The sequence below is a fragment of the Buteo buteo genome, chromosome 23 (assembly GCF_964188355.1).
Source record: "Buteo buteo chromosome 23, bButBut1.hap1.1, whole genome shotgun sequence".
Taxonomy (NCBI): domain Eukaryota; kingdom Metazoa; phylum Chordata; class Aves; order Accipitriformes; family Accipitridae; genus Buteo; species Buteo buteo.
In genome coordinates, this window is record NC_134193.1 from 12395355 (window position 1) to 12423206 (window position 27852).

The following is a 27852-nucleotide window of genomic DNA, read 5'->3' on the forward strand; positions in this document are numbered from 1 at the left end:
CGATCCTCTTTCCGCCTTCCTCCTCCCCTTTCTCCTCCCCGCGCCGGTCCCGTCCCGCCGCGGCCGGAAAGCGCTCCGCTGCCGGGCAACGCGTTTACGACATCGCGGGACCGCGGCGGGTCCGCGACCATGTTCGGGGCGGCGGCGGAGGAGGACGACGCGGACTTCCTGTCCCCTGCCAGCGGGTGAGCGGCCGGCGGGGCGCAGCCGGGCCACCCTTCCATTCCCTTCCCTTCCCCGCCGCCGTGAGGGGACGGCGGCCCGTGCGGGCCGTGGGGCAGCGGCCCCGGTGAAACCCCTTTGCGGTGAGGGTCGGGTCCCGCGCGGGCGGGGCTGCCGCCCGCCCTCCGCAGCCCGGGGCTGGGCCTCGCTGTTGCCCGGCCCGGTGAGCGGCGGGCGGGCCCGCGGCCTGCGGGGAGCTGTCCTCCCGTGACTGGATTTAGCCCCGGGTCTGTGCCGCTTACGGTGGGGTCGGAGGGGGAGCCCGGCGCCCCCGGGAAGGGGCTGGTTGTCGGTGCGGGCCCCTCAGTGTGCCGGCGGGGCGGGAGGCGGGCAGGCCTGTGGCAGCCGCGGGGGGCTCCAGGGCCTGAGCCCGCCCACCTGCCTGCAGACCCGGGCTGGGTTTTCTCCGTGAGCCCTTCCAGAAGGAGCGGGAGCAGCCGCTCGGGGCTTGTGATGGAGGGGACCGGCGAGAGAAATCGGGGTTTTCACTTAAATAAGGGTGTGAGCGGGAGGTCCTGAAAAAGCCGGGTTGGGGGTGCTTAGACAGGGATGGCGACTTCAAGTGCGTTCAGCAGTTCTCAACTTTTGTTGATATGGTTTTAGTGTGTAGCGCATTCAGTTTTTCTTAAGTTGTGTAACTTGTTGCCACTTGAAGATTCCTTAGCAGTTGTAACTTCAGCTGTGCTCACTCCTCACCCTCTTCAAGGAGCTTCTGTTTAACAAGTCTTGTAAACTAATCCTCTCTCTTTTTAGCAAATATGTTTTAGGTTTTTTTAAGCATCTCATGTGAAATGCTGCAGGTCCACTGACAGTGGTGGTGTCCTTTGTGCATTCTGCTTCATAGTTTGAATTATTCACTTGCCCCATGATACCAGGAGTAGGGTGAGCTTAAATGGGCTTCAAGCAGGAAAACTGCAAATAATGTATCATGTAGGAATAACCTACTTGCCTGCAGCATTAAACCTTCTGTCCTTAGATGGGAGACCATCTGCCATTTAAAACTTACTGGAAGAATGCGTTTCCTGGACATTTCAAGAAAAAAAATTCTAGTGCTGAATGGTGGTTTCTCTGTCATCACATAAGTGGGTTTTTTTCAGTATTGTAACAATCAGCTATTTCGTATGAGGGTAGTCCTTGTCATTCCTTTAAAGTAACTTCTTCTCTGGTGTAGTTTCAGTCCTTGTTTGTTCTTTATAGGAACAGCTTTTGAGGAAGTGAAACACAATGGTACCACTTACCCTAGCCTCTTCGTCTAAAAGTTCTGCTTATTCAAAATCAAATGGCTAATTAGTATAGAGCTGCTTAACGTGCATCCCTTTATTTCTAAAGAGATGGTAGACACTTCATATTTGATATAACTTGTAATCAGTGGTGTTCATTATCTATAAAGCCCATGTTAAATAAGGTAAAATAGCTTCTTTCTCTTTCTAGTGCCAGATTGGCCTCTCTCTTTGGTCTGGATCAAACAGTCTCAAGCCATGGGAATGAATTCTTCCAGTACACTGCACCAAAGCAGCCTAAGAAGGGTCAAACAGCAGCTGGTAAGTAACTGGGATTGAGCGTGGGGAAAAAAAACTAGCAGCATATGTCTTGCTGGGAGAATGATGGGCTTTGTGAAGAACAGCAGTGCAAATAATTCACTTGGTTTTCTTGAATTATATTATCCTCTAGTACCCTCCCTACATCTGGTTACTCTAGTGGCCTTTGGTGACTTTAGAACATCACTCTTTGTTTTTCATCTTCTTCTGGAGTTATTTTTCCTTGGGGGAAGGACTACATTGTGGCATTGGCACTGGCCAGTGAATGTGGCAGTTCTGCTATGACTGACAGGTATTCCTGCTTTTTATTCTTTGGCAGGTCAGGCAGCCCAGAAGGCTCCTGTGGCCCCAGCAGCTTCAGGAGCACCATCAGTGTTCATGGCCACTGCGGTTCATGCTTATCGATAGTAAGTGCAGCAGTGGTTTCCTGCATTACCTGTTAGAGCCTGTGTCTCTGGGAGCTTAAGACCTAATCATAAAGGGAAGATGTTGGATGAGTGGAAAGAGACCATTGCTTGTAGACATGTGTCTGCATGGTAGAAATGCTACAAGTCGATGCAAGTTTCTGCTCAAAAAAAGTTTCAGTTACTGTGCTGCAGTTCTGGGTTACACATTGTCAAATAAATAGCAAGTTCTGGATTTGGCCGTTACAGGCAACTGCATCCTGGGGTGCTGGCCTGACACTTGCACAGTTTCCAGGCAGCTCTGTTGGATGCTTATGTCTCATACATTCCCTTGTGGAGAGCTGAGGCATGAGCATAGAGTGAGAGCAGTAAAATTCTCTGTCCATTTGACACTGCCATCATGTAAAAACTCATTTGCCCTGGATCTGTGAAAAGAACAGTTTTCAACTCAAACTCAGTAATGTATTCTCCTGTAATCTGTGGGCAAGCAATACAGTTGCAATGTCTTTAAGCTAAGAAAGGCTGCCTAACATTTTAGTCATGAGGAGAGGGACCTGAACTCTAAAGAAGAAAACCTCAGCAGCAGTAGAGGGAAGTCTGAGGCAGGGACGGTTCTACAGCTGAATATCTAACTTGTCTTCCAGTACAAATGGGCAGTACTTGAAGCAAGGCAAATATGGAGCAGCTGTAGTGGGGAACCATGCTACTAAAGAGGTGAGAAACACTTCACTTCTTTTTCTGAGAGCTCACCAAAATGTCTTTGCTTTTGATGTTGGAGGTCTTAGTTCCACTGATTGTTACACCTTCAGCCATTTATCTTAGTGACATCTTTCTTTTCTGCAATCCACAAGTTTGTAAGATCTCTTCCAACTTGTGCGTGAAATATTTTGCGTTTCAGGCACTGCACCTTTTCTAATGTTTCTGGAAGTGATTTTGATGTTTATTCAGAATGTTTTTGACAACTGGATCACAAATCTGTGCATGTGGAAATCAATATATAGCAAAAGTTTGTCCAACAGTACAGAGATGCTTTGCTTAAGTTTTGTTATTTTGGTACCAAAAATATCTCTCCTTCCCAAGTACTCCTCTAAGAACATGGCACCAAGGTGTCCAGTAAATTGGTGTGTTTAAAAGATACTTTGAATACTCTGATCTGTCCTTGATTTTGGTGTTTATGGTGTTTCCTAATGTTCAATTCCTAATTCATGTTGTCTCACTAAGTTGCTTCTGCTTTGAGAAGAACAAAAAAACCCAGTAGTTTGGTAAACTAATTCCTGAGTCACAGATCTGAGAAGTGTTCAGGTGTGGCATTTGTGGGGGAGCTGGGAAGGACAGGACTTGCCGAAGGATGCTAATGCAGCCTTTCTCAGGCTGCCTTTGTAATATCGAAACCTGCACAGCTGGGAACAGTTAGCAGATTTGCTCCCTGTTCACCACCCAGCTGTGTTGAGTGCGGGTGCATAAAAGAAAGCACTTTCCCTTAGTGGATTGTGTCTAGTACAGCCAAATACATCAATATAATGTTATATCTGCATTGTTTAGTACATGGAAGGCTCCCTCCAACTTATTATTACTCAATCTGTTACATTGTTTTATGCCTGTATGCTATGTATTGTGAATCTTATGTATCAAAGGGTTAGTGCACCATCTTTTCACGCAGTAGCTGAAAAAAAATGTGGAATTAGTTAAAGCATCTTGCTTATTGCAAACTAATTAGTTTGTATTGCTTGATTCTTGTAGCTAAATAAAACTTGCATATTTTCAAGGGTTTTTAATAGGTGCTACAAAATTGTGTGAAGTATTTTTGCTATGAAAAATGCTGCTACAAGGTGTATTTGACAAATACTGTAGCCTTAGGCTCAGAATTTGACAAAACATATTAGCATTTAAGACGTTATGAGTTTGTGCTTTTTGTTCTCTTTCCCTACCCAATTCCTTGTGGAATCCAGTACAGAATCCTCCTTTACATCAGTCAGCAGCAACAGATCGCGACTGCAAGGATCCATCCAGGCTTCATACTCACAGTAAGACTCTGGATTAGAAAAGCATTCAGTGATCTGTATTGTTTACAGCAAACAGAAGTTGGCTCTGAAATGCTTTCTTAAGCCTTAGTTTATAGCCTTTGAGATCAAACAACTGACTGACACAGCAAGAAGTGCCACAGTGCCTTGGGAGCGCTGTTCTGCTCCTCCTCCTCCTGTGTATTGCACAAGACTTGCATCTGCCTTTTGCAGAGCACTTCATCAGTAGATTTCACAATGCAAGTTTTTACACTGTAGGAGGTATGTTATTACCTCTAGATCACAGAGGAGATGTTTCGAGTTTTGCAGTCCTACAATGGATAGAAACAAAACAAAATTCCTTTTGCTAATAATTTCTAGTTAAGTGAGTGAGAGACTAGAACTGAGCAAGCAGAAGGAAATGATAGCAAGGAAATGTTTTCTCTCAGAAATTTGACACTCAACACTTTCCTGCTGATAAGAACAATTTGGAACATTGTAAGTCCTAAAACAGGATCTCTCAGGAAGTTCTGTTTTCTGCCAGTTTAACAGAAAACTGGTGTGTTGATTTTTTAGCTTGTCATCAGGTGACATAAAATTTCTTGGTTTGACAGACAGAAATTTTACTCTGAAATAGTAGAATTTCAGTCCAAATTTCTGACCAGGATGCTAGCTTGCTTTTTTAGCTTTATTAGCGCATTTTGAAAGATCGATGGGTTGTGTTTTCAGCTTCTGGTGACATGGATTTTTAGAAGTGAGGAAGGAATGACTTCTCCAGTTGATTCTGGAACTGTAAATATAATTAATACTTATGAAAAGATTACTTACACTTAAAAATCTCAGTATGTATTATAGAACCTAGCTTCAAAGAAGCTTGTGAAAGCTGCAGCATCTATGAAGAACTTAATATTTGCTCAAGTATTTGAGTTATCGTAATTTTTCCATGATAATGAGCACATAAATAAAAGCTAATTTGTGCATTCTGACCTTGGGTAGTAATCAGCAGGATTCTTCCTTTGCCTCTGCTTAATTTCAGTAGCTCTTATTTTAAGCTTCTTTTGGATGTGGATTTTTTTTTTAATGTAGTTGAATGCATCTTTTCATGTATAACACAGGACTGATTTCCTTTCCCACAGGTTCAACCCAACAATTACAGTACGTTCTATGATGATCAGAGACAAAACTGGTCCATCATGTTTGAGTCAGAAAAGGCAGCAATGGATTTCAGTAAACAGGTAACTACTTACTCTGTGCGAGGTGTGACTTGCTGGCTTGTTTAAAACAACAGCCAAATCAAGATGTATCTCTGAGAGCACCTTAGTGCTGAAAGGTTCTAAGTCAGTCATACGTTTTCACTGAAGTTCAGCTTTGAGTATCTGCCTGACTGTGATTGAGGCAGATCTGTGATGAGCCTGAGTCTTGCTCATTGGATACAGGCCTCTGAGGCAGGGAGCCTGTTACTTCTGACGGGATTTTTGGTCAAGATTCTCAAGTACTGTAAGACCAATGATTCTGTAGAGCAGAGGGTATTTACTCAGCAAAATTCAGTACAAGGAAACATGGAATGCCTCGTAAGTGCATCTATAAGCAGGGCTTGATCAGTACAGTAAGAAATGCATCAGATCTGTAATGAGTTGTAGTGGAACTTGCCGCTCTGTTTTAATGGCCAGAGACATTGACAGGCTTTCCTTCTGCAGGTATGCATTGCCAAATGCAACAGCTCCCCAGTGCTTGATTCAGTCCTCTGCCAAGATCTCCTTCTTGGAGAAGGGCAAGGAGTAGAAGGAGGAGACTCTCTGGAGATTGCCTATACAGGTTGGCTGTTCCAGAACAATGGGCTTGGACAGGTAAAGACATTTCTGCAACCTCCTGTTACTAAGTGAGTGTGACAGTCCCTGGAAGGAACTTGCCGCATCTAGCATAGTATTGGTGCTGATGTTAAAGGTATTTTTTCAGTCGCTTATGGCACCATAAGTGAGGTCATGTGTGTTACCTATGGAATAATAAGGGATTCCATTACTGTTCAGGAGGAGGCGGCAATTGAAATGCTTTTAACTTTCATAGGCACTCTCACACATAAATATTAATGCAAATGGTGAGAAGGGACAGTGAAGCTAGCTATGTTCCTTTGCAAACAGCTTGAGGAAGTGATAAGAAGGGCCTTGTCTGACACAAAGCACATCTCCAAATATTAAAAGAATGAGATTGCTTTTACAGCAATCCTCTACATCTGTATCCAATCCAGTTTGCTAGTGAGCAAAAGAAATTCTTTCATGTTTCAATACCTTTAAAATACTTCTGCTGGTTTTATTATTAGCGAAAATCATGGCAAAGGGTTTTGCATTTGCATCCATCTGCAGCTGAATCTTTTTGCTATGAAAAAGGGCTGTTTTTAATTTTTAGGGGATTTTTTGTTTGTCTTGGTCTGTCTGGCATGCTTCTCTCTATGTACCAATGGTACATAGCAGAGCTTACTTCTAATCTCCTGAAAGAGTTGCTCAGCTGCATATGTCTTAGTTTAATGTACAAAACTTCTAGACAGTTGTTTGCTGCTTGATGTAAGCCTGTTGCATAGTGTTTTACTTGGCCCGATCCTGTCCTGACCATCAAGCTCAAAGCAGTTTTAAAGTCTGAGTCTCCAGCTATCATTCACTTTAAGAAATTGTACTCTGCAATGGACTAGAAGCTGTAGCAATGCTCTGGCTTATGTCTGAGAATTAGTTTTGGAAGTAGCAGAATGGGAAATAGCACATAAGAGATTGTAGGAGTTTATGGAATGTGTAAAGCAGCGTTCAGAATCTTGAAACAATTAGGAAATCCATGTATTTTGTGGTTTTGTTCTTCAACTCTCTCTAGGTGTTTGACTCAAATGTTAACAAAGACAAGCTGTTACGGCTCAAGCTGGGATCTGGAAAGGTCATTAAGGTAGAACTTCTGGCACTTTCATTATAATAATTGAAGTCTTAGAGCTTTGAATTACTGAAGATCTTGTTCAGGATTCATATATGCTATTTCTGTTTCATGTTTCATTTGATAGGAAACACTCTGTAACAGCGACTCACTCAAACTTTATTTTCTTCTTAATTTGCACAATATAGCCCAGTCTCCTTTTCAGTGGCAGTGTTAGAAAGAAGTTGTCCTGTTCAGTAAAAAAGAAGCTTCCTGTTTTCAAGAGCTGGGGGGAGGGGTTGTCTTTGTTTTTCTGGAAGTCACTTAATCCATTAACTTGTTCTCAGGGAACTTTATTTCTAAAGGAGGATTTCAATTTGAGAAGAACTTCAGATTCCTCCCCACTCGTGCCTCAGAAGCAGAGCATCAGACAGCTCTGATACAACACCTGGGAGAAGGGCATGGGAGGGTGAAGACAACTGACAAGTTTTAGGATGGTCTAGTAAAATATAATACTACTGCCTAGGGTGGTTTTACCCTCTAAGTCAAATTGTGAGGGTTTTGGCCATGGAATAATTTTTCAGTCCAGGTGGTGTGATACTCCCTTATGTTATTGCATAAAATCAGGCTGTGAGTCAGAGATGCTTTTGTTCAAGTCACTTCCATTATGCAAGTAATTCATATATGATCTGTTACAAATTGTCCTTTATTGAAGATGCAGTATTTTTCTACTTTATTTGTTTTAACATGTATCTTATTAATGTTGTCTGGGTATAGTAGTCATCCTGTTAAATGCTGGCATCCATTTGACAGTTTGCATTTCTCTGACTTCTAAATCTCCTTCACTACAACTGTTTTCTGTGGGTCGTTGTAAATCTAACTGTAAGAATTCGGAAGAGATCTCTCAGTGACGTGGAGTCCTGTTCTTTCCCAGAAGGCTGAGAAAGGTCACCATTGTGTGCCCTCCAAGCCACCCGCAACTGCAGAATTTGTGCACACAGCACAGCATGCAGTTCTTTTCTCCAGGATATCACTGTGATCTGTGATAGCTCCTTAAGTTAGATATTTAAAACTTGAACCAGGTTTCTGGAACCATACAGAGACCTGGAAGCCTCCAGCCTTCATGCTAGAGATTGCTCTATCTGTTTGGTTTCATTATGAACATGTTGGGAGCTGCATCTTTATTCTTAAGTTAATGTTGCAATTTATAACTGGCCATTAAGATTTGTTGTAAGACGAATGTGCTGCAGACTGAAAATAAATAGGGTATTACAAGAATCTCTCTATATGTGTTTTGGAATCTTCTGTAACTGGTGCCTGAAGCTGTCTTAATCGGTGTAATTAAAAGAAACTGTAATGTCACTGATCAAACTGTTTACTTTCTCTTCTATTGTGTCTCTGAAAACCAAAGGGCTGGGAAGAAGGAATGGTGGGGATGAAGAAAGGAGGGCGAAGGTATCTCATCATTCCTCCAGCATGGGCCTATGGGGCTCAGGGAGTGGCTGGCCGTGTCCCTCCAGACTCTACTTTAGTTTTTGAGGTGGAAGTTAGGCGGGTGAGTGTCTTCTGCCAAACGTTTATTTTACATCTGCTTTGTGGCTGTTGGGTGGCAGCATCTGTCTGGAAGGTGAAAACCTGCTGTTGGCCTGAGAACTACAGCTCAGAAACTGTTATAAACCAAATACCTCAGAAAGATATGTATCTTTAATTTAAAAAAAAAAAAAAAACAAAACAAAACCCTAAACCCAAAAAATCCCTCTAGGCTGTTTACTAAGACATGTCTATTCTGTCTTGGGATCTTTTCATTGTCTTATTTGTGAGTCACTTAGGAAAACAAAATAGTCAGTGAGGAATGACAGGATGTAAAGACTCAGCTTCTTCAGTTCTGAATCAGTTGTATGCTTTTACTTGAAGTGCATGAGTCGTCAATCAAAAACAAGTTGCTGAAAACTTTTTTGGGAACCCAGAAAACCATCTTTTTTGTTATGTGCTTTTTAAGGTAAAGTTGGTAAAGGAATGCTCTGGTTCGGATGGACAAAGCGTTAGTTCAAGGGATTCTCCTGCACCTTCCCCAGTACCAAATTCAGATGGTTTCTCTGCAGACACTGGTTTATTGCCTCCATCTACGATACCTCCAAAGCCTGGGTAAGAAGCAGCATAGTTATAACAACTTGCTGTATTAAAAGATGGCAATGCTTATAAACATCCATCACAATGTTGCATTAACACATCATTTGGCAAATGTGGATCCTCTGTGTGCCAGCTTAGTGCCATCAGTGTGACAGGGGAATGCTTGTGAACAAGACTTGCAGGAAGTTTTCTGCTTGAATGCTGACTTTCAGATTTAAAGAAATTTGAATGGGCACAGATGAAAAGTCATTCCTCTGCAGCATTACTAAGATCTAACATGATTGAGCTGTATGAGTACTGCTACAACAGCTTTCTCATCTCAGGTGGCAGTAGTCATAAGTTGGTCTTAGGTTATGGCTGATGGGTTTAATTGCAAATTTTATGTTGTCATTTGTTTCTTAAATTAACTAAATGGGTTAGTTATCCTTTTTAGGGAGTTCAAGTTTAAGTGCTCTGTTTGTTGCCATAAGTAGTTTGTTACTGGACTTGGTTAAAATTGTTTGTACCAGAATGTGGTCATTACAGCGATCAACAAAATCAGCTTTCTGTAATCAGCCATGGAACTTGCCCATAATGATATTCTGAAATCTACAGATAGTGTTGCGAAGAATCTTCCAAAAGTAAGGTAAAAGAAATGCTCACAATATAAGAAAAGGGTTTTCCTAGGGGTAGGCATATTTGACAGTATTTAGAAATGCAGAATATTGGATCCTGAATTTCATTTTTGTTAATCTCCAATATCAATACACACCTGTTTGGCTTTTCAGGGAGCCAGCTGTTCGGGCCAAGTCAAACTCCATCAGTGAACAGCTAGCAGTAAGTGTTGTTGCTTTTTCCTAACTACTTTGAAGCCTTAAGTAGGGAAGCTTGGTTGGTTTCACCTCTCCATTCAGTGTTGCTGAAGATAAAGTGAACCTCATGCAAGTAAGATGCTCTCAAATGTTCACCTTAGTAACGGCAGATTAGGGCCTTGGTTTTGAAGGTAGCAGAACATGAGGAACCTCAGTCCCGGTTCCTACTCTTAAGTGCAAAGTTACCTTGACCTTGTGGATACTCACAAGATTAGTTGTCTTCTTGGATAAATGGACAAATTTAAAATGGATAACAGAGAGTAATTGGGACATTCATTATAAGTTTATATAGCTACATGAGAAGAAGACTTTTTGCATGTGCCTCAGGATAGAAAAAGCTGCTAAGCAGCTTCTTGAACACATTTTCTTCTTGTTGCTGTGTTTTGTGCAGGGATAGATTTTTCTATGTAATGACAGTGTCATCCCAGAAGGAGAGTATATAAAGCAAGCCAGATTAACAAATCCACAGTGTTATGTTGTATGCTTGAAAATCAGTTTTTCACACGGTCATTGAAAAATTGAAATAACCAGAATTGTTAAGTCAGTGATTTAGAAGGGTGTAATCCTGACAGATGTCTCTGTAATGTCTGAAAAGCCTGGGCAGAGCGATGAAGGAAGAGTAACTGCAAACATTTCTTTTAGAACCCAGATGTAGCAAAGGCAAAGCTAATTTCTCGGATGGCTAAAATGGGACAGCCCATGCTGCCTTTCCTTGCCGGGACAGCAGGTGGTCAACTTGACTCCAGTGACTCGGAAATAGAGGTACATCACCAATCACATAAATGTAATCTTTTTTTGATTTTTTTTTTTTTTTTACAGTGTGAATTCCTTAACGTGGAGTCTGTAGCAATAGCTCTCGCTTTGTACAGGGAAAGCGTACTCTGTTTCTGTGGCAAAAGGGTTTAATGATTCCACTGTTCCTATCTAGTATAATTGGGTTAACTGGATAACACCTAGTCTCGAGTGATCTTGGGTTCAAACTGTTTGCTCATTCTTTAGCATTCCTTGTAATACGCAGAAATGTTTTTAGGATCCAAATACACTGAGAGGGACAGCACAACCAGTGGCTTCATCTTCAGTGAGACCATCGCAGCCAGCTCATGTAGTACTGCCCACAGTGTCAACACAAGGTAATATGCTGGTGAGCCTGGGATTGGCATAGAGAAGTTTCGTTTATTTGCAGGCTTCAAGTACAAGGGCTGTATGAATAGAGGATTCCTTTCAGGAACTGAAATGGGAACTGATAGATAGCTTCTATTAAGGCTTGCTAATCCAAAGCTCCATAGGTAGACTAATTCCTAAAGCACAAGACTAAGTCCTTGGAGTATGTCTTCATTGTGATCTTGTGTACACATGACTGCTTGAGGAAGAAGCCATGGTGCATGAGCTGCTCTGTCACTGTGTGTGCTGGGGTGGCACTGAGATTTCTAAGAGGACATGTGATTTGTAAATGGGACTGTTACAAATCCTTTCCCAGTCAACAAATTTTTTTTGTTTGAAAATGATGGAAATAAGAGCAAAGGGCATCAAAGGGCTGGCAGCTCTGGAGCGGGGTCGACTTGTCTTCTCATGATGGAATAGTAATGTCAGCTGCTGGTCAGCTGAGCAGTCTTTAGAGTCAGTCTGAGTAATATCTTGTGTCAGTAAACTTCAGAGCTACCTTTGTTTGAATGAAAAGAGGTTGTCTAAATGTAGCTAGAAGTGGAATTTCTGTGAAAGATTACTTTTTTCTTGACCTTTTATCACTTGCTTGACCAGATTTAATTTTCACAAGGCTGCAGACAGGCTTGTGTTAAATTTTTGTCTATTTAGTGATTTTTTTGGCCATTTCACACTGGGTGAGTGAAATTATTTCTAGCTACTTTACAGCATGCTGAATTTTTTTCTTCCTTTTCAGTACCTCAAGCATCTGGTTCTACACCCCCGGTATCTTCTGCTGCTTTAATACCTGCAACGATCCAGCCCCATTCAGCTCTGCCTGGAGGAGCACAGGGCTTTCAGGTACCAAAATGAAATCAAGGACAATATCGGCACTTCTATCCTTTCTCCTAAGTGTTACCATTTTCTCTGTTACTGGGAGCAAGGACTTCATAGCAGCATGTAAGGATGAGAATCCCAGGCTGTTTCCTGTGACTCTTCTGTGGCATTCTCAGGTTTCCATCACATGCCTCTTAGAATTTAATCAAAAAGGGCTAATTTTCTGTTTGCTGATGGCTTCTTAAAGTTGAACTAAGAATTAACCAGACTTTCTTTAATATCTGCTTTTGTAGTGGATAAAATAAAAACTTTTTTAAGTATCTGTAGAGTCAGTGAAAACGAGCATTTTATTTATTTGACATTTTTCTTGGGCATGGTCTGTTTTTCTGTGAGAGCTCACGTGCACACTTAATGTGGTTTTGGGTCATGGTTTTTCATCCAGCAGAAGAATAAGCCTTTTAAAAGGCTTGTGCTGCTGCTGCTGTAAAGTAATGCAATCTGCTTGCTAACAAGGAAGCTTTGGGGGCTTAACACACAATGCGTTTTCCACATCAGATAGGGAAGACAAAGCTATTGTACAAACAATTCTATGAAGTCTAAAACCAAGCTTTTTACTGTCTGCTTTCCTGTAGTTATTTTCACTTAAGCTGTTTTCTGGAACTTTTGGAAATCAGTGGCCTATGTCGCATAGATGCACTGTTTATTTTTAAAGGGTCCAGGCAGAGGAAGAAAACATTTGATAATGAATAAAAACAATATGAAAACAAAACACTGCAACAAAACAAACAACAACAAAAAAGAACCACAACACACACCCCCCACACCCCAATCCAAAACTGGTGTGGTATTGCATCGCTTTGGCTTTGCATTTTCCTTGTGTTGAAAATGAGGGAGGTGTGGCAAGTAATACGATAAAAAAAAATAGGCTTTTCTGTTTGTTGAAATAGAAACTAGTCATTAAAGTGAAATTTTAATCTGACAGTGATTTGGGTGTATCGTTTTGAAAGTTTGACCCTGATGTCCTGAATTCTTCTAGAAACTTGGCCCAAGTTCTATTGTAATTTTTTCTTTTTTCCTTGCCTGAGAGAGTAAACTGGTAGGAGTGAGGTACTCATAGCATTTAATGCATTCTTCAGTCCGTTTAGCTCCTTCTGATGAGCACTGAGCAGTAAAGTTGCAATCAAGTTGTGTTGCACTTTGGGCCCTTCCTAGGAATAGCCTTGTGTTCAAGTTAGCATAACTTCAGTGAGCTGTTCACATGCTGATCTTTGCCTCTCACAAACATACTTTTGCTTAAACTTCAGTGAAGAAGGTAACTTATTAAGCTGTGGTAGCTTGAACACATGTCTAAGCCTTGAAAGAAGAGTGACTGTTGTTTTCCCTTTACTATGACTGTTGTGTAATTTGACTTCCAGCTCCTTAATTCTGTCTTTCTCTTTCCAAATATCATCTTGGCTCTGGGGCTTAAGAAACATGAAAACTGCTTAACTGTGAGGAAGGGGGGAAATATCAAAACATATTCTAATCTATTGAACTTGCTCTGCAAGGCATATCCAGGAATGGCATTTGCTTACCCCCAAACTGCTGCATCTGCTTCTCAACTCCAGCCTGTAGGACAGATGTATCCCACACCTTACCAAGGTATGTTTAAAAAGTACATGCTTTACAGAAGGCTGCAATACCTGCAGTAAACTGTTTATAATGATTTAGGTAGCAGTGGTAGCATACACGTACATATTCATCCTGTCTGTACGGCTGTGCTGTTTCACAAATTCTTATTTTTAATACCAAATGGGAGCAAACATTTCCCAATAAATATCCATCTTTTTCTTACATTAAGGAACTTTGTGCAGTGTGAAAGGGGATGGAATTTCTAGGTGTAATCCCAAGGCTGTGTATTACTAAAGGTATTTTGTAGATGATGCTTCCAGTTATAAATATAACTGTAATAGTAAATAGTTATCCTGCCAGCCAGGGAAAGAGTTTAAGTGTACATGTAGAGGACTTTAAGTGAGAGGACATAGCCCAGAAAAAGGTGCAACCTAAGAAGGACTGAAGGCATTTAACCAAACGTTTAGGTAATCCCTGTTGGTGAAGACTTGAGTATAGCTGAACTTTCCTTGGAGCACGTTTTTTTCAGTTCAAAGTTTCAGAAGCCATCCTTCGTTTCTATTGTTTGATTGTACCTCTTTGTGTACTACTGTTCTAGTGTGTCTGGAAGCTTTGCTCTTGTTGATCTAAGTGCTGTCACACAGCTCAAGAATTTCCTGTAGTCATAAACCTGCCTATTCATGTTATTTGGAAAATACCTATGTCATTATTTTTCCAAATACCGTGTCCATTTTATCTCTGGGAAGAGTGGCTGTCCTATCTGTCAGGCTTCAAACTGCTGAGCATTGCTTTTGATATGTCTGTATTGCAGGCATTTTCCCCTTGTGACTATACATCTCTCTCCTTTCCATTCAAGCACCTGGGGATGTTACTTCCTTTTTGATGACAGAAGCTCGGCAGCATAACACTGAAATCCGAATGGCCGTTAGCAAAGTAGTAGATAAAATGGATCATCTGGCTGCCAAGGTAATGTATGGCATAGGCGGGCTTGTTAACAAAGTTACTGCTATTTGGTCTCCAAATGTCTCGGGAGTTGGCTCTATTTAAATGCCTGCCTTAAGGTTGTAAGTGATGTACTAACTTAGTGAATATTCCAATACAATCAAACCTTGAAGTGGTGGCAGTTCAGCTACTATGAAAAAGCTAAGCCTAGGCTTGGGGGAAGGTGCTGTCTCTTATTGTCTTAAATATCATATGATGCAGTGTTTGAAGAGATTCATTGCCCTTCAGGAGGTGTCACAGTTGATACAGTAGTGTATACCCTACAGCTGATCAAATGGAACACTGAAATGGATCTTTGCAGATGTCTCTTACCTACACCCATAAATTCATTTCATCTGGCTTAAGAATGACTTATCCCTGCAGGTGGAGGAGTTGAAGAAACAAAACACTGGTAACGGCTCACTGCTGCCTGGTATCTCCTCTGTTACTATGGAAGCTTCCATGATCATGAGCAATATCCAACGTATAATCCAGGTGAGCATGGCCAGCCTGTTTTGACTACTTCCATGAGGAACTGGAGCCCACTATGTTACTCCTAATGAGGAAAGCTGTACTGGCTTGGCCTAAATGTCCATCCACCCGTGTGTTCTGTATACAATGATTTCTACCCCTCTGCCCCCCAAAAAAGCTGTTCTCAACAGTTTGTGGTTTGGGTACTTTCTGAGCCAGAGTTGATATATTGGTATTTAATAGGCCTTGGCAAAAGGCTCATGTGAGAGAAATTCAGCCTCTTAAACCATTATGGACTTAACCCACAGCATCCTGCGGAATGGAGTTTCACAGCTGAAGTACCATGCTGCAAGAACCACAGCCTTCCGTTTTTCACTACTTAGTCTTAGGCTTTGTAGTTTTTCTAGGCAGCAGCCTTACAGTCTTGGGTTTTGTGGGTGAAAAAGTCAACCAGACACAATATTCTCTAGAATGTGGTTTGGCAACCACTGTACCATGCCAGGATTCTTGCTAAGTGTAGCATGGTGCCTTCCTGTGACGTTACCACAGAAGGTGATAAGTCTCACCACCATACTGCATCTGTAGAAAACAAAGGGTTAGGTACTGCTGCAGGGAAGTCTGAGTAAGATGAATATTCATGCTTGGGCTATGCTTTAGGAGAATGAGAGACTGAAGCAAGAGATATTTGAGAAGAGCAGTCGGATTGAAGAGCAGAATGAGAAGATCAGTGAGTTGATTGAGCGGAATCAGAGGTAAGGAGTGGGGAGGGTACAGCCTCTCTGCATTTGCAAAGACTTTCTAGCTTACACTTGGTTAGGCATAACTAGGAGAGGGGTGTTCTTTAGGGTAGAGACATGTTCTGATATTTAATTTTATTTTTTTTTTTTTATTAAGGCATTAAAAGTGTGGTTTCCCCCCCCCTCTCTCTCTGCAGGGCATATCTCCAAAACTGTGGTTTACAGTAAATGTGAATGTGTAAAAGGGGAAAAAAACCTCATGCTATCTTCTTTGAGCACACTTACTCTGCTTCTTGGAGTTACTTTACTTTTGCTAGCTTTTTAGTAAGGTGGAAGAAATTGTAGGGGATGCAGTGTCCCTAGTTCCACTGTTGGGTTTGTGTTCTATTCAGTTTAAGAAGGGGAATAACTTGTTAAGGAAATTACAAAGGTCAGTGGATATCAGGTGATCAAAATCCATGACTCTGTGATAGGAACATTAGACTTGTTGCAGAGAGGTAAAGCACTTATCCAAAGTGATATAATCTCTGCTGTGCCCAGCACACCCATTCCACCCTTTTGAGATCAGGCTCTTCTTAGTTCAGGAAATCACGCAAAATTGTCTGGGACTTGTCATGAAGAAAACTGCTCTGAAATATCACCTTTTCTCTCTAAGCCTTTTGCTCCAAGTCATGTATTTATGTAAATGCTCATGCAGTCTCCCCTGTTTGCAGATACGTCGAACAAAGTAACTTGCTAATGGAGCAGAGGAACCATTCACTGCAAACAACAAATGAAAACACACAGGCAAGAGTGTTGCATGCAGAACAGGAGAAGGTAATGGTGACAGTGAGCAGAGCCATAGACCTCTGGCTGCAGCCAGGAAAGGGGCTTGTTGTTGCACTAAAATATGCTGAAGCCTTGTTAGTCAAGGCTTAAGTCAGTTCTCTTACAACTGTAGTTCTGAACTTATGTTTTGAAAGCTGTTTTGAGAAAAAAAATGAGTATTTTCATGGCTTTCATGACAAAAGTGGCACAGGGGATATAAACGTAGATCTTTATGCTGTCATAGCTTTAATATTCTTATCTTGCACGAAAGTGTCTGATTTATTGTTAACTTTGTAGGTGTATGGCCAACATGTTGAGGAATTGTGTGTATCACAGGGCTTTGTGGCATTGAAAATTTACTCTTTATTTAGTTGCACTGGCAGTTTCAGAAAAGTTTTATTCCTTCTGTTTAACTGACATAGAGTGAATGTAGCTATAAAAAAAATTATTTCCTACTAGAGTTTCTTCATTGCACTTTTGCACTTCTTTATTAATACTAATCAAAAGCTGTTTGTTTCTACCAATAATATATTGTCCTTTTGTGAAAGGGGCTGTTGGGAAATAGCTTTTAAACCAGTTAAATGCACTTATGCATGACTCCATATCCTCTATTGTCCACTTATGACAGCCTAGCCCAGGTAGGCTAGCTTTGAGGTCTAATTGCATGGTGTCTTGTATGCTTTCTCAAGCACTGGCTTCTTAAATTACACCAAGTTCAGTCTTGCACCATGCTCCCCTGCTGAGTTGTGTATCTCTCCAGTTCAAATGTGAGATGACAAATGCTTGCTCTGCATGAGAACCATAACTTGGTGCACCTAACAATGACAGAAACTGCAGCTTTCCAAAGTATGCTAGAAGTATGCTGAAGAATAGAGCAATATATGCCTGATAATTTTATGCTGGTGTGAGCAGACAGTAAAGGAGGACTGTATTTTTCCACTGAAAGCCCAGATTGCATAACTGTAATATGTAGGGAGTGTGAGAGCAGGAATAAGTCAGATTGAAATAATAAATAAAATCCTTTTCTGTCAGTAAGCACAACATCCAGCTTGTGTGATAAGTAACTTGGGGAGGAAGCATCTTTTGGAAGTACAAGATACGATCCTCAGGATTCTTTTGGGCCTCATCTTCAATAGGACTCCACTTGATAAAGCAGTCACTGCCTAGGGGATAACACTATTACATGAATAGACTTCAGGCTATGACTGGCACCGGGAGAAGATTTCCCCTAGTTTTGTGAAGTATTGACTGTAAATATGAAGGCTGGTATTCCTTCCACTTCCTTTTATCTAACGTAGCTTGCTCTGTGACTGCAATCGCTGAGATCACTATGGACAGACAGAATCAGGGCAGAGAATTTTAAGCTGTTTTATATATTCTTTACTTAAAAATAGGGACTCACCATTTATTTTGTGATACAAGCCAGGCATCTGTACCCAGGATCACTGAGAAGAGGTATTAGTAGCATGCCGCTTTTGGGTTATAGATCTTTGACCCTGGCAGAGCACATCACAGCTTTAGACGAAGGCTTCATGTACCGTAATGATAAGTAATAGCCCACGCTCTCCAGTGCAGTGAAACGGTAGTCACTCATAGGACTGCTTCTACATCTGTAGATGTATAATGTACCTGTAAGGATGTGTAATGTACCTTTAGCTTCTTTCTTTTTAAGCCAGGCTTCACTAGCTTTGTCTGTCTAAGGTTTTACAGTTCTTGGAATAATTTAAAGGTTTCTCTGGCATGCCTTAGGCTGCCGTAATGAAGCATTTTGCTTTTCTGATGATGATTAATGCCTCTGCCTTTCAAATTGTGTTCTTAACTCTTCCTGTTTCCTGTCACTGCTTTCTCTTCCTAGCACATGCTGCCAGTGGATCGGGGCTGGGACCAGGTGAGGCAGTGTGTCTGCTGACTGTGTAGGTGATAGATAATAGTGTCCTAGATAGTGCCAGCCCAGCTTCCTCTTGAACTAGTTAGAAGCTAATTGGCATTAAAAGAAATGCTTCAGATCTTGAATTAGCATGGATCTTCAACTTGGAAAAGGGCTTTGTAACTAGCAGTGTATCCACTGCTCCCCTCTTCCTTGGGGAGCCCTTTCAAAGAACTTTGTCACATTGCTGCCCATTTCACCTCCCCCGTGGGAGAAATAGGACATGATCATGTAATTGTCAGAGCAGACACAGATCACATAAGATTCTTGGTACCTGAAAGCTGGAGGCTGGAGCTGAGCTAGTAGAGATATGAAGCATTCACTGCAGAAACTTAAGTCTCGTAACAGTTCCTGGCATAGGATTTCCTTTTTATTTTTCTTTATTTGCCATTAAAGACAAAGGCAAGTGTTAAAATAACCTTTTGATATGCCATGGGGTTTTGGTTTGGTTTTAGCATGCTGGGAGTTAGTATCTTGAACTGCAGTGAGACATTTATGGCAACATAAGAGGGAAGCGGATCTGGTTTTAGCCAGTCTCTGTTGAAATGCTGCCTCCTCTTTAAAATTAATGGTAGTATGCTAGCCCTCAAGGTCAACGCATATTCATCCTTACCATAGTTGGAACAACTTTGCTCACAGCTCTTCTTTGCCAGAAGGTGGTGGTCCTAGTCTGAAGAGAAACACTTTAGTTCTCTTATGGGGATAAAGCAGAGAGAAACTCCAGTTCTCCTGAACTTAGCAGTTACAAGAACATGGAAGCCTGTTGGGAATCTGAATGTAGGCATAGATATAGAAGCTATTTATGTATTCCCTGCAGCAAGTGAGGTTTTCTGACGGGTGTAGTTCTGTCTTTGCAGAGCATCCTCTGAATTTTGTGTGTCGTGCAAGATTGGGAACATGACTTTGCGTCTTTGTCTTGATGCCTTGAGCCTCGCCTAACATACTGTTCACAAGTTGTCTGACAAGCTGTATTAGTACCTGGTTTTACATGAGTCACTGACTTTGAGTAATACTAAATCTGAACAGGTTAACAAGTTACTGTGAGAACTATGCTCCGAAATGACAGCCTTGCCTGTGCGGGCACCTCAAGGTGACTATGTGCTGTGTGCTCTGGAGGGAAGGTGCTTTTTTGGCTGGAACAAGCATATGTTTTGTGTGGTTTTTCAATGATTTGTAAGCTTATTGAAGATAATTAGATGATGTAGCCCAGGCTTTTACTTGAATAGATGTTGTCATAGCTTGAAAACTCTGAGCAGTGCCACCAGGCATTGGTACTAGTCTTAAACATGTTTAAGCTTTTCAGGAAAACTCACTGAGTTGAACTGATGTGGTGATGAGGTTGTTGGTGGCCTTGTGCAACTTCCTAGTCAGTGTGGACAGGTTACAGCCAAAAAACTCAGAGTAATGTGGCAAAAAAGTTATCATTACCTCTTCAATTTGGAGATGACTGTGAGGTGCTGGATCCCAGCACTTCCCCGATAAGGTCTCCAGTACCTTATCAGCTCTTCCTCTGAGATCAGTTCTGGCACCTCCTCACACTCTCACATATCCCCCCTTTTTTTTTTCTTTTTCCTCCCTTTTCCCTGCTCCATTTTGTGATACAGGCCAAAGTTGCAGAGGAGTTAGCAGCTGCCACAGCACAGGTTTCCCAGCTGCAGCTGGAGCTGACTGCCCACGAGAAGAAGGAAATGGACCTGCGGAAACAGCTGTCTGCTGCCTTGCAGGAGGCAGAGCGACATGAGACGCAGCTCAACAAACTGCAAGCACAATTAGCAGGTAAGACTTCTTGTGCCTGTTCCATGTGAGCTCCTTTATGTCATTCTTTTTCCTCTTTTATAAGTCACAGGTTTTTCCTTTCTTCTGCGGTATCTATTCCTGCTTTCCCCAGGATCAGTCACAAGGGTATCAAAGAAGGATATTGATGCACTGAAATGTCTGAAGGGTATGTGCATCCTTGTTACTACTGAAAGGAGAGTGGGCCAAATCAATGAACAAAATCATCCTGTCACAGGGATGCCTTTTGTAGAAGCAATCTCTTGGCATTACTGTCTAACATCTTGAAAAGGAACCAGAAATGTTCCAGTGGTTGAAAAGTTAAGATAAAAGCTGAGGTATAAGCATTGCCATTTCACAGAAGAAGCTCTTGATAATGTCTAATTCCCAGTGCAGGTGCAAGCTGTGTTGTTTACTTCATTGTGCGAGAGACACTGCTCCTTCCCATCAGCCCCCAAATGCACTAACCTGAAATATATGTAGCACTAAAACCCACAGTAAAGTGTATTTTTGCAGAGCTCCAAGAAGCCTCTGAGGACACTCAGACTAGATTCAAAGCTGAGAAGCAGAGCCGCAAACAGCTGGACCTGAAGATTACAGCATTGGAAGAAGAGCTAACAGACCTAAAAGTGGAAAAAGAGACTCTTGAAAGGGTATGTCCAGTGCCAGCATTATGGAGAGATGCAGGGTTTCAGTTCACTGAAATTTAACCCAACATTCTTGCTCATAAACGTGCAAGTTAGGTAAATCTTGACTCATCCGCAGGCAGGGATCCCTGTGCTGGTGGATCCTTTGTGCTTATGTGATTTTTTATTTTTTTTTAATATCTCGGCCAGTAATATGTTAACCCTTCTATGTCTAAAATAATCTCAGCTTGATTTTAAAGTGATAAGATTCCCTGCTCAAAGAAGCTCTTTCTGCCTGAGGAGGAGAAGCTACTTTGGTGCAGTCTGGCCCATTCTGTGTCCTATTCTGTATTGCAGAATCTTGCAGAGAGGAAGAAGAAGTCCCTCTCAGAGAGAGCTCAAGCAGAGGAAGAGATGGAAGAAATACGCAGATCATATCAGCAGGAACTGGACAAGCTTCGACAGTTGCTGAAAAAGGCACGGACTTCAACTGACCAGGCAGCAGCAGAGCAGGTGAGGAGTCATGGGAGCTTCTCCAACAAGTGTCTGGAAGGCTTGTAGGAACCTACAGGTAGGAAATAGTTGTGAAAATGCACAGGTGGTAGAAGAATGAAAACATTTATCTGCTTGATTTTAGGGGTTAACTTTAACACAGGGTTCACTTTGTTGTCTTTCTAAAATATCTTTGCTGGTGTTTGTTGGCCCTGCTTTTAACTTGGGAATTACACTGATGTCTCTCTAAGGAAGTGCATGATTTGAGTAGGCAGGAAGGCTGCTAGGTCCCAGTGATTCTCTGACTGAAATCACAGGCTGCTGACATGGCTGTAGAGTTTTGGTGCAGAGTTGATGTAGGCTGGCATGCAGCATCAGATTTAGACTGTGTTAAAGAGTATCAAACTGAGGAAAGGAGAGGTGCCAATTTAAGTTCATAGTAGAGAGAAGAATACAGGACTGCTGATGATGGAAAGACTGCTTAGAAATACTCCAAGAGATCTGAAGTCTGAGCCAGACCTTCAGGCCAGCCTGAGGGATTGTGGCTGGAATTGAACTCTGAGAGGTTTTGGCAGGAGCTGGTAAGAGCTGCAGGGCTGCCATCTGCATGTAGGTATTCCAGCCTAGGGCAGGAGATGTTATCCAGCCCCAAGCTTTCAGCCACTTGTTGTGCAAATAGAGATTGGGTGTGTGTGTTCCTAATGATCTCTCTTACATGATGGGCAGCTATCACTCATCCAGGCAGAGCTGGAATCCCAGTGGGAAGCCAGATGTGAACGTACGCTGGCCTCGGCTAAGGAGCAGCATGTTAGACAATACCAGGAGGTGTGTGAGCAGAGAGATTCCCTGCAGCAGCAGGTGTCCCAGCTGGAAGAGAAGGTAATGGGCTGTTCTTTATTGCTGAAATACCAAATAACCAGTAACTGTAACCAATGGTCCTCTCCTCATTGTCGCTTGACTTTTTAATTTCTTGACTGTTACGGAATTTGGTCTTGTCTGCAGGATGTGTCTCTACTTGCATCTGTTGGGCTGGTGGGCTAGTGAATTTACTGCTGCAGTTCTGAATGAGGGAGAGCCAAGATGATGTCAGTCTTGGACTAAAGCAACAGCTACAATCTCTTCTGCTTATCCGCACTGAGTGATTCCTTTTGAGCAGAAAACTGTTTTGAAGTGGGTGACACTGAAAGGGGCTATAAGCTGATGGGCTCTAGTTCTTGTCTTTCAGCTTGCAACTCTGAAACACTTGAAAAAAGCAGAGGAGCAAAAATTGTCTGAGTTTCAGCAACGTTTGGAGCAACTAGAGCCTATCAAAGAGAAGGTAAAGGGAGTAACAGCAGCTGAATATGAACTGGAGTGCAATAATCGCTAGACTCAGGCTACCTATGTCCAGAATAACAACAACATGAGGTCCAGAATATGAGAGGGAAGGAATAACTTCACATTGCTTCCAGCAAACCTGAACTGGTCCATTGATGAGACCCAGCTCTCATTTCACTTGGATCTCGGTAATGCTATGCCCATTCTTCATGTTACTTGAACTTGAAGAGCTAATGACATGATTGTGGATGTCCAAGGTTTTGGCTTGGTTGGATATCTTTATTTTGGTGCTGTGACCTTCAGCCAAGTCTTTTGCAACTCTTGATCAAAGCCCTGCTTAAAACTCCACTCAGCAATTTACCTGTCACTAAAAAACAGTTTACAGAGAGCCTGTTCATTGCAAGGTGGTGGTGTCTGTGAAGCTGTTCTAACTTTCAGTTTCCCTTTGGCAGTATTCAGCCTTGCAGTCTGATATTGTGGTGCTGAAGGGTCACTATGAAAAACGCATCAGAGACCTGGAGAAGGATCAGGGCAGATCTTCATCTGCAGACTTCACAGAAGAAGTGAGTTTGACTATCCAATATTTCTCCTTACTAAGCAAATCTATTTACCTTGAATTATTTCTCTTTGAGCAGAGATAAGAAGGAAAAACATTATTTTCTCTGCAGAAGCACTGTGTTTCTAGTAGCAGGGTCTATAGAGGAAGAAAGGATGTGATCTTCCTGCTGCCTGCTTTAGATCTGAGGTTTAAATTTAAAAATTGAAAGAATAATAATAAATAAGTGTCAGTCTGCCTTGGGTGTGTACAGCCTGCCTCAGTTTTGGAGGGATGGATTTAGTGTATATACAGTGGTTCTGAATTAAGATGTCATGATGTATTCTGCTTCATTATGGGAATTTCTGATTTGAAAAGTGGGTTCTTTGAAAACCACGTGTGTTAGTTTGGATTTATTGTTCCTTCACCTGGAGAAGTATCTAATGTTGAGTCCAGTGCTTCACATGTTAATGAACCTATCTTTGTTTCCTGTCATCTTCTTTTCCAGGTAAAGAAGATAATGAATGGTGTGTTTCAATCTCTTCGGGGTGAATTTGAGCTGGAAGAGACATACAGTGGCAGGACAGTTCTGGGTGTTGTCATGAACACTATTAAGGTACAACAGTGATAAGAGATACAAGGTGATCACTGTGAGAGAATGAGTCTTGGGCTAAAAACACAAATTTATGTTGTGAGTCTGAAATAACTGTGAAGCAGAAATCTGTTGTGGGTGGTAAAGCAGCCCAGTAGTAGAAGAAGATACAGGGATCTGTGATGGTTTATATTTAGGGTATAACCTACATTCTCTTTACTCAATTTTTTAGACTGTAACACTGCAGCTACTCAACAGGCAGCAGGAGAAACTAGATCATGACAGTAAAAAGGAGGAATCTAGAACAGGAGCAGCAAGACAGGAGGGATCACCTGGAGCAAAGACTGACCACGAAGAGCCTGTGCAGCATAGCCCAGCACAGTGTGTTGCATTCCCAGCTGACCCTGGTGAAGCAGCCACAGGCTCCATGGTGTCTGACCAGGAAGGCGAGTCTGCTCCTCTGTCTGCCAGGCCCAGAGCTCCTGAGGAGGAGCAGGCAACACAGAGCAGTGGGATGTCAGAAGAGGAGAAGGTCCAGGGGGAGCATCTCTCTTCCACTGCTGAATCCTCTCTGGATCCTGATAAGGGGCCTGTGCTTGCAGGACAGCCTGTTCCTGAGGTGGATGAGAACTTTGTCCCAGCCGAGCAAAGGGAGGAGAGCAGTCCCATCAGGGAAGCTGAGACTGAACACAGTCCCTCCGGAGTATCTTTGCAGGCTGAAGTTGCAGAACCTTCTGCTCTAGAAGCCAAGCCAAGAGAAGCGGATGTGGCAGTGCTTCCAGAAAAGCCAGCTGCAGAGCAGGAGGCAGAGGAGCCTGTGGGAGGTTTAGAGCCCCCTCCCTTAAATGGTGAGGGAGGGAACTGCACAGACCCATTAGGTGGAGCTAGCTGTGAGGAGCCTGCTTCAGTATCCAACACAGCAGAGCTGAGCTCAGCTATCATGAGAGAAACCCCAGGACAGCAAAAACTGGGCTCCAGCCCGAGGCAAAAAGATTCCAGGTAAGATGTGACTCCTGGGGTAGCCACAGTCCCGCTTGCCTGCTGATCAGCTCAGTCTGGTATGGCAGCACACAGAGAGGCTGGTACAGCTGCACTACTACTGCAGGGCAGCGCACGTGGTTGGGTGAAGCACCGTCACGATGCTAGCACTGGATGGCACAAGGCAGGTGCTGGCAGAGACCAGGCTGTCCAGGGCATGCTCTGCTGGGAGAGCAGTTGCAGAACAGGCTCATGTCTGAGCGGAGGCAGTGGTGCCATTATCCGTAGTGAATGGTTCCCAGTTGAGCGTGGAGGGGAGCATGCAGTTTCTCTAGGATCTGATATTGGTGGCTGCCAGGTCCCAATATCATTCTGCACTGGTGAATAGGACATGCCCTAAAAGCTTGCCTCTGCAACAAAACTTTTCCATCATTCTGTAATAGAACTTCTAAAATCAAGATCCCCATAATCTGCAAGCAAACTGTTAATTCTTTATCTTCTTCTAGCCTCTTTGAGGATGACAACTTCTTTGAAACAGCAAAGGCATCTTGTAAACCACTGAAGCCTCGAGTTCCCTCTGAGGAGGAGGATGAGGAGGAAGTGGTATGTATTTGTATATTTCCACTCCTACTAAACTGCTTCAGGTATTAACCTCTAGCTTGTCTGTGAAATCCTTCCGATGGCAATGGGGGACAGAGTGGCTCCTGCTAGCTGAGCTCAGAGCTTCCTGTATGTTCTCTGTATAAATCAAGAGTATCTAGGTTGTTTATTGTTGAGCTTGGAGGAGTTGCCTGGGAGGAGATAGTGATGACAAACTCCTTCTGGCATGAAGTAAGTGAGACTTGCCAGGTTAATTGAAGGGGTTTAGTGTCTTGCCCCTGTCCTATCCCTTTTAGCCTGTAAGCATCTCTGCTGGAATATTAAGACATTGCATGAGAAATACAAAGACTTCAGTAATGAGACTTCTTGATATCATCTCCTTAAAGCTGGTGGAGATTTCAGAGCCAGAACTGTGTAGCAATTACTAAATACTGGGAAGCTGTTAAGACTGACAAGTTTCCTTCCGGTTTGATTTCCAGAGCATGAAGGGACGTCCCCCTCCGGCTCCACTCTTTGGTGATGATGATGATGATGATCTGGACTGGCTGGGATGAAGAGCCAGCTGCTGAGCCTATGAGCCCTCTCCTCTGGGCATGGCCTCTTCCTGTGTGCTTAGCACTTAACGAGCTGCATATGTGGGACAGTTGTGAATGACCAGGGACTTCCCAGGCTCTTGTACTGCAGACTGATGGGACCCATCGCTCTGACCTGACAAATGTGCACAGGGATTGGGACAAGCTGAAGGAACCAACCAGTCTTACTGCACGTTTGTATCCTACTTCTGTGAACAGTTTCATTAATCTGAAAGTTTATGCAAATATGAACTTTGTAAAGTGCTTCAGAAGGACAAGACTGGCAGGACCCTGCAGTAGGAAACTACTTTAAAAAAAAAACCACCACCACCACCCCACCCCACCCCACCCCACCCCACCCCCCCCAAAAAAAAAAAAGGCTAAAATCTTGTCTTCTTCCTCAGTGAAGATCTCTTTGGAATGTTTCTCTTAGACCCCAGGGTGGCTCACAGGGACTCTACACCATCTCATCACCATGTATGAGCAATGTGCAGTGGGAGATTGGGCTGAGAAACCCCAGGCAGCTGTTTTCCTGTGAGCCACCAGCTCTGCACAGGCAGCTTGGGGAAACCCCAGGGGCTGAGGCAGTTCAGGTCAGCACTGTTGTACATCTAGAGCTGCGGTGCACATGGTGCTCACTGACCCATAGCCTGTTAGGCAGGGGGAGCCGTTAGCAGTACTGAATGTCAGGGCTGTTAGACCGATGGTTCAAGCACAGATGTAGCATCTAGTAATTGCTGTTGTAAGGAGCCAACTTCCCAGCTGTGTTTTATGGAGGAGCCCAAGGCTCACAGAGGCCTCAAAAATAATTCATTTGTGCAGCCAGCTCATCTCTCTGTATCCAGAGGTGAGATTTTTTTTTTTTTTTGCTGGGTTGTTTCACTGGCAGTGAAAGCAGCAATAGATGTCTAATGTGCTGCTTGTCCAGAGAGAGAGTTACTGTAGGCAGCCAAGCCCATCTCCTGTGCCTTTTTTTCTGCTGCTGTTTAAAGTGTGATGATCATAGCACAAGTTAAAACTTAGTGATGGTGGGACATAAGCTATAACCCAGCCTCACCTGGGCCAGGGGTTTGGGGAATAACTTTTCAGACTAAGTGGACCAGGAGGGGAAAGCAGTGAGGATAGACAGCTGGGCAAACACGTTGGGTTTCTCATAGCACTTCTACACTCACCGGCTCTAATGCAGCTTAAAACTATGAGCAGGTCTTTGTATCTTTAAAACAAATAAACCCACCCTTCACTTAGTAAAATGGAAGTACTTCAAATAATTCTACTACAGTTTAGTTTCTACAACTGCCTCTTATCATCCCTGAACTGAATTTGATCTGTGTCCTAAATGCAGTTTCTTGGGAGGAAAAAAAAAAAGAATGCTGGGCATTCCTGTTCTGGAGTGTAGCAGTGTGCCAAGTCCCTGTCCCTGCGTTGCTCACTCAGTGTGGCAAATTGCCAAATGCAGCTCAAATTCTGGAAGAGACCAAAGCCTGTGAAATAGCCAGTCTGCTGCCATGCAAATGCTTGTCTTGCAGGGTAAACTTCATTGGGGTTTCCAGGGGAGCCATGCCAGAAGTCAAAAGCACTGGATAGTTACTCAGTGCTGAATGTGACATGTGTGAGACTCAGATTTTTCTGGGGGTCCCCTTCCTTGTGCCAGTCTCAGTGTAGGTACCCTGATGTGGCCTCTGGACCCCCCCATCTGTGGCAGTGTCCTAGTGGAGGTCATTGCTAATACTAACAAATCCCACTTCTAGTTTCTTGTTACAGATAGACAACCTAAGGAATTTGCATTTCACTTCTTGAAAAATAAAGTGCAATTAAACCTGTA

At 42.8% G+C, this 27852-nt stretch overlaps 1 protein-coding gene across 2 annotated transcripts; it reads left to right on the plus strand.

Moving 5' to 3' along the window:
• Positions 1–11: 11 nt before the first annotated feature.
• FKBP15 (FKBP prolyl isomerase family member 15) lies at positions 12–27852 on the plus strand. Of its 2 annotated transcripts, XM_075054661.1 has the most exons (29): positions 12–185; positions 1654–1763; positions 2080–2167; positions 2809–2878; positions 4114–4188; positions 5301–5399; positions 5862–6011; positions 7021–7089; positions 8465–8608; positions 9053–9198; positions 9951–9999; positions 10677–10796; positions 11065–11164; positions 11932–12035; positions 13559–13652; positions 14479–14588; positions 14988–15098; positions 15732–15826; positions 16525–16627; positions 20150–20321; positions 20835–20971; positions 21302–21457; positions 22163–22315; positions 22662–22754; positions 23206–23316; positions 23797–23904; positions 24113–24879; positions 25365–25461; positions 25938–27852. In XM_075054661.1, exons 1-29 carry the CDS (start codon positions 130–132, stop codon positions 26010–26012), a joined length of 3762 nt encoding a protein of 1253 aa, XP_074910762.1. In that variant the 5' UTR covers positions 12–129; the 3' UTR covers positions 26013–27852. The 2 variants fall into 2 exon arrangements, with proteins under 2 accessions (XP_074910762.1, XP_074910763.1); XM_075054662.1 differs by lacking the exons at positions 12–185; positions 1654–1763 and having other exon boundaries at positions 2086–2167; positions 4119–4188.

Excerpts from the sequence above, each read along its gene's own strand:
- FKBP15 (XM_075054661.1), top strand. The coding sequence starts at position 130 with ATGTTCGGGGCGGCGGCGGAGGAGGACGACGCGGACTTCCTGTCCCCT. Across the intron at positions 8,609-9,052 it reads TTGAGGTGGAAGTTAGGCGG|GTAAAGTTGGTAAAGGAATG; the intron begins GTGAGTGTCTTC and ends GTGCTTTTTAAG. Across the intron at positions 13,653-14,478 it reads GTATCCCACACCTTACCAAG|CACCTGGGGATGTTACTTCC; the intron begins GTATGTTTAAAA and ends TTTCCATTCAAG.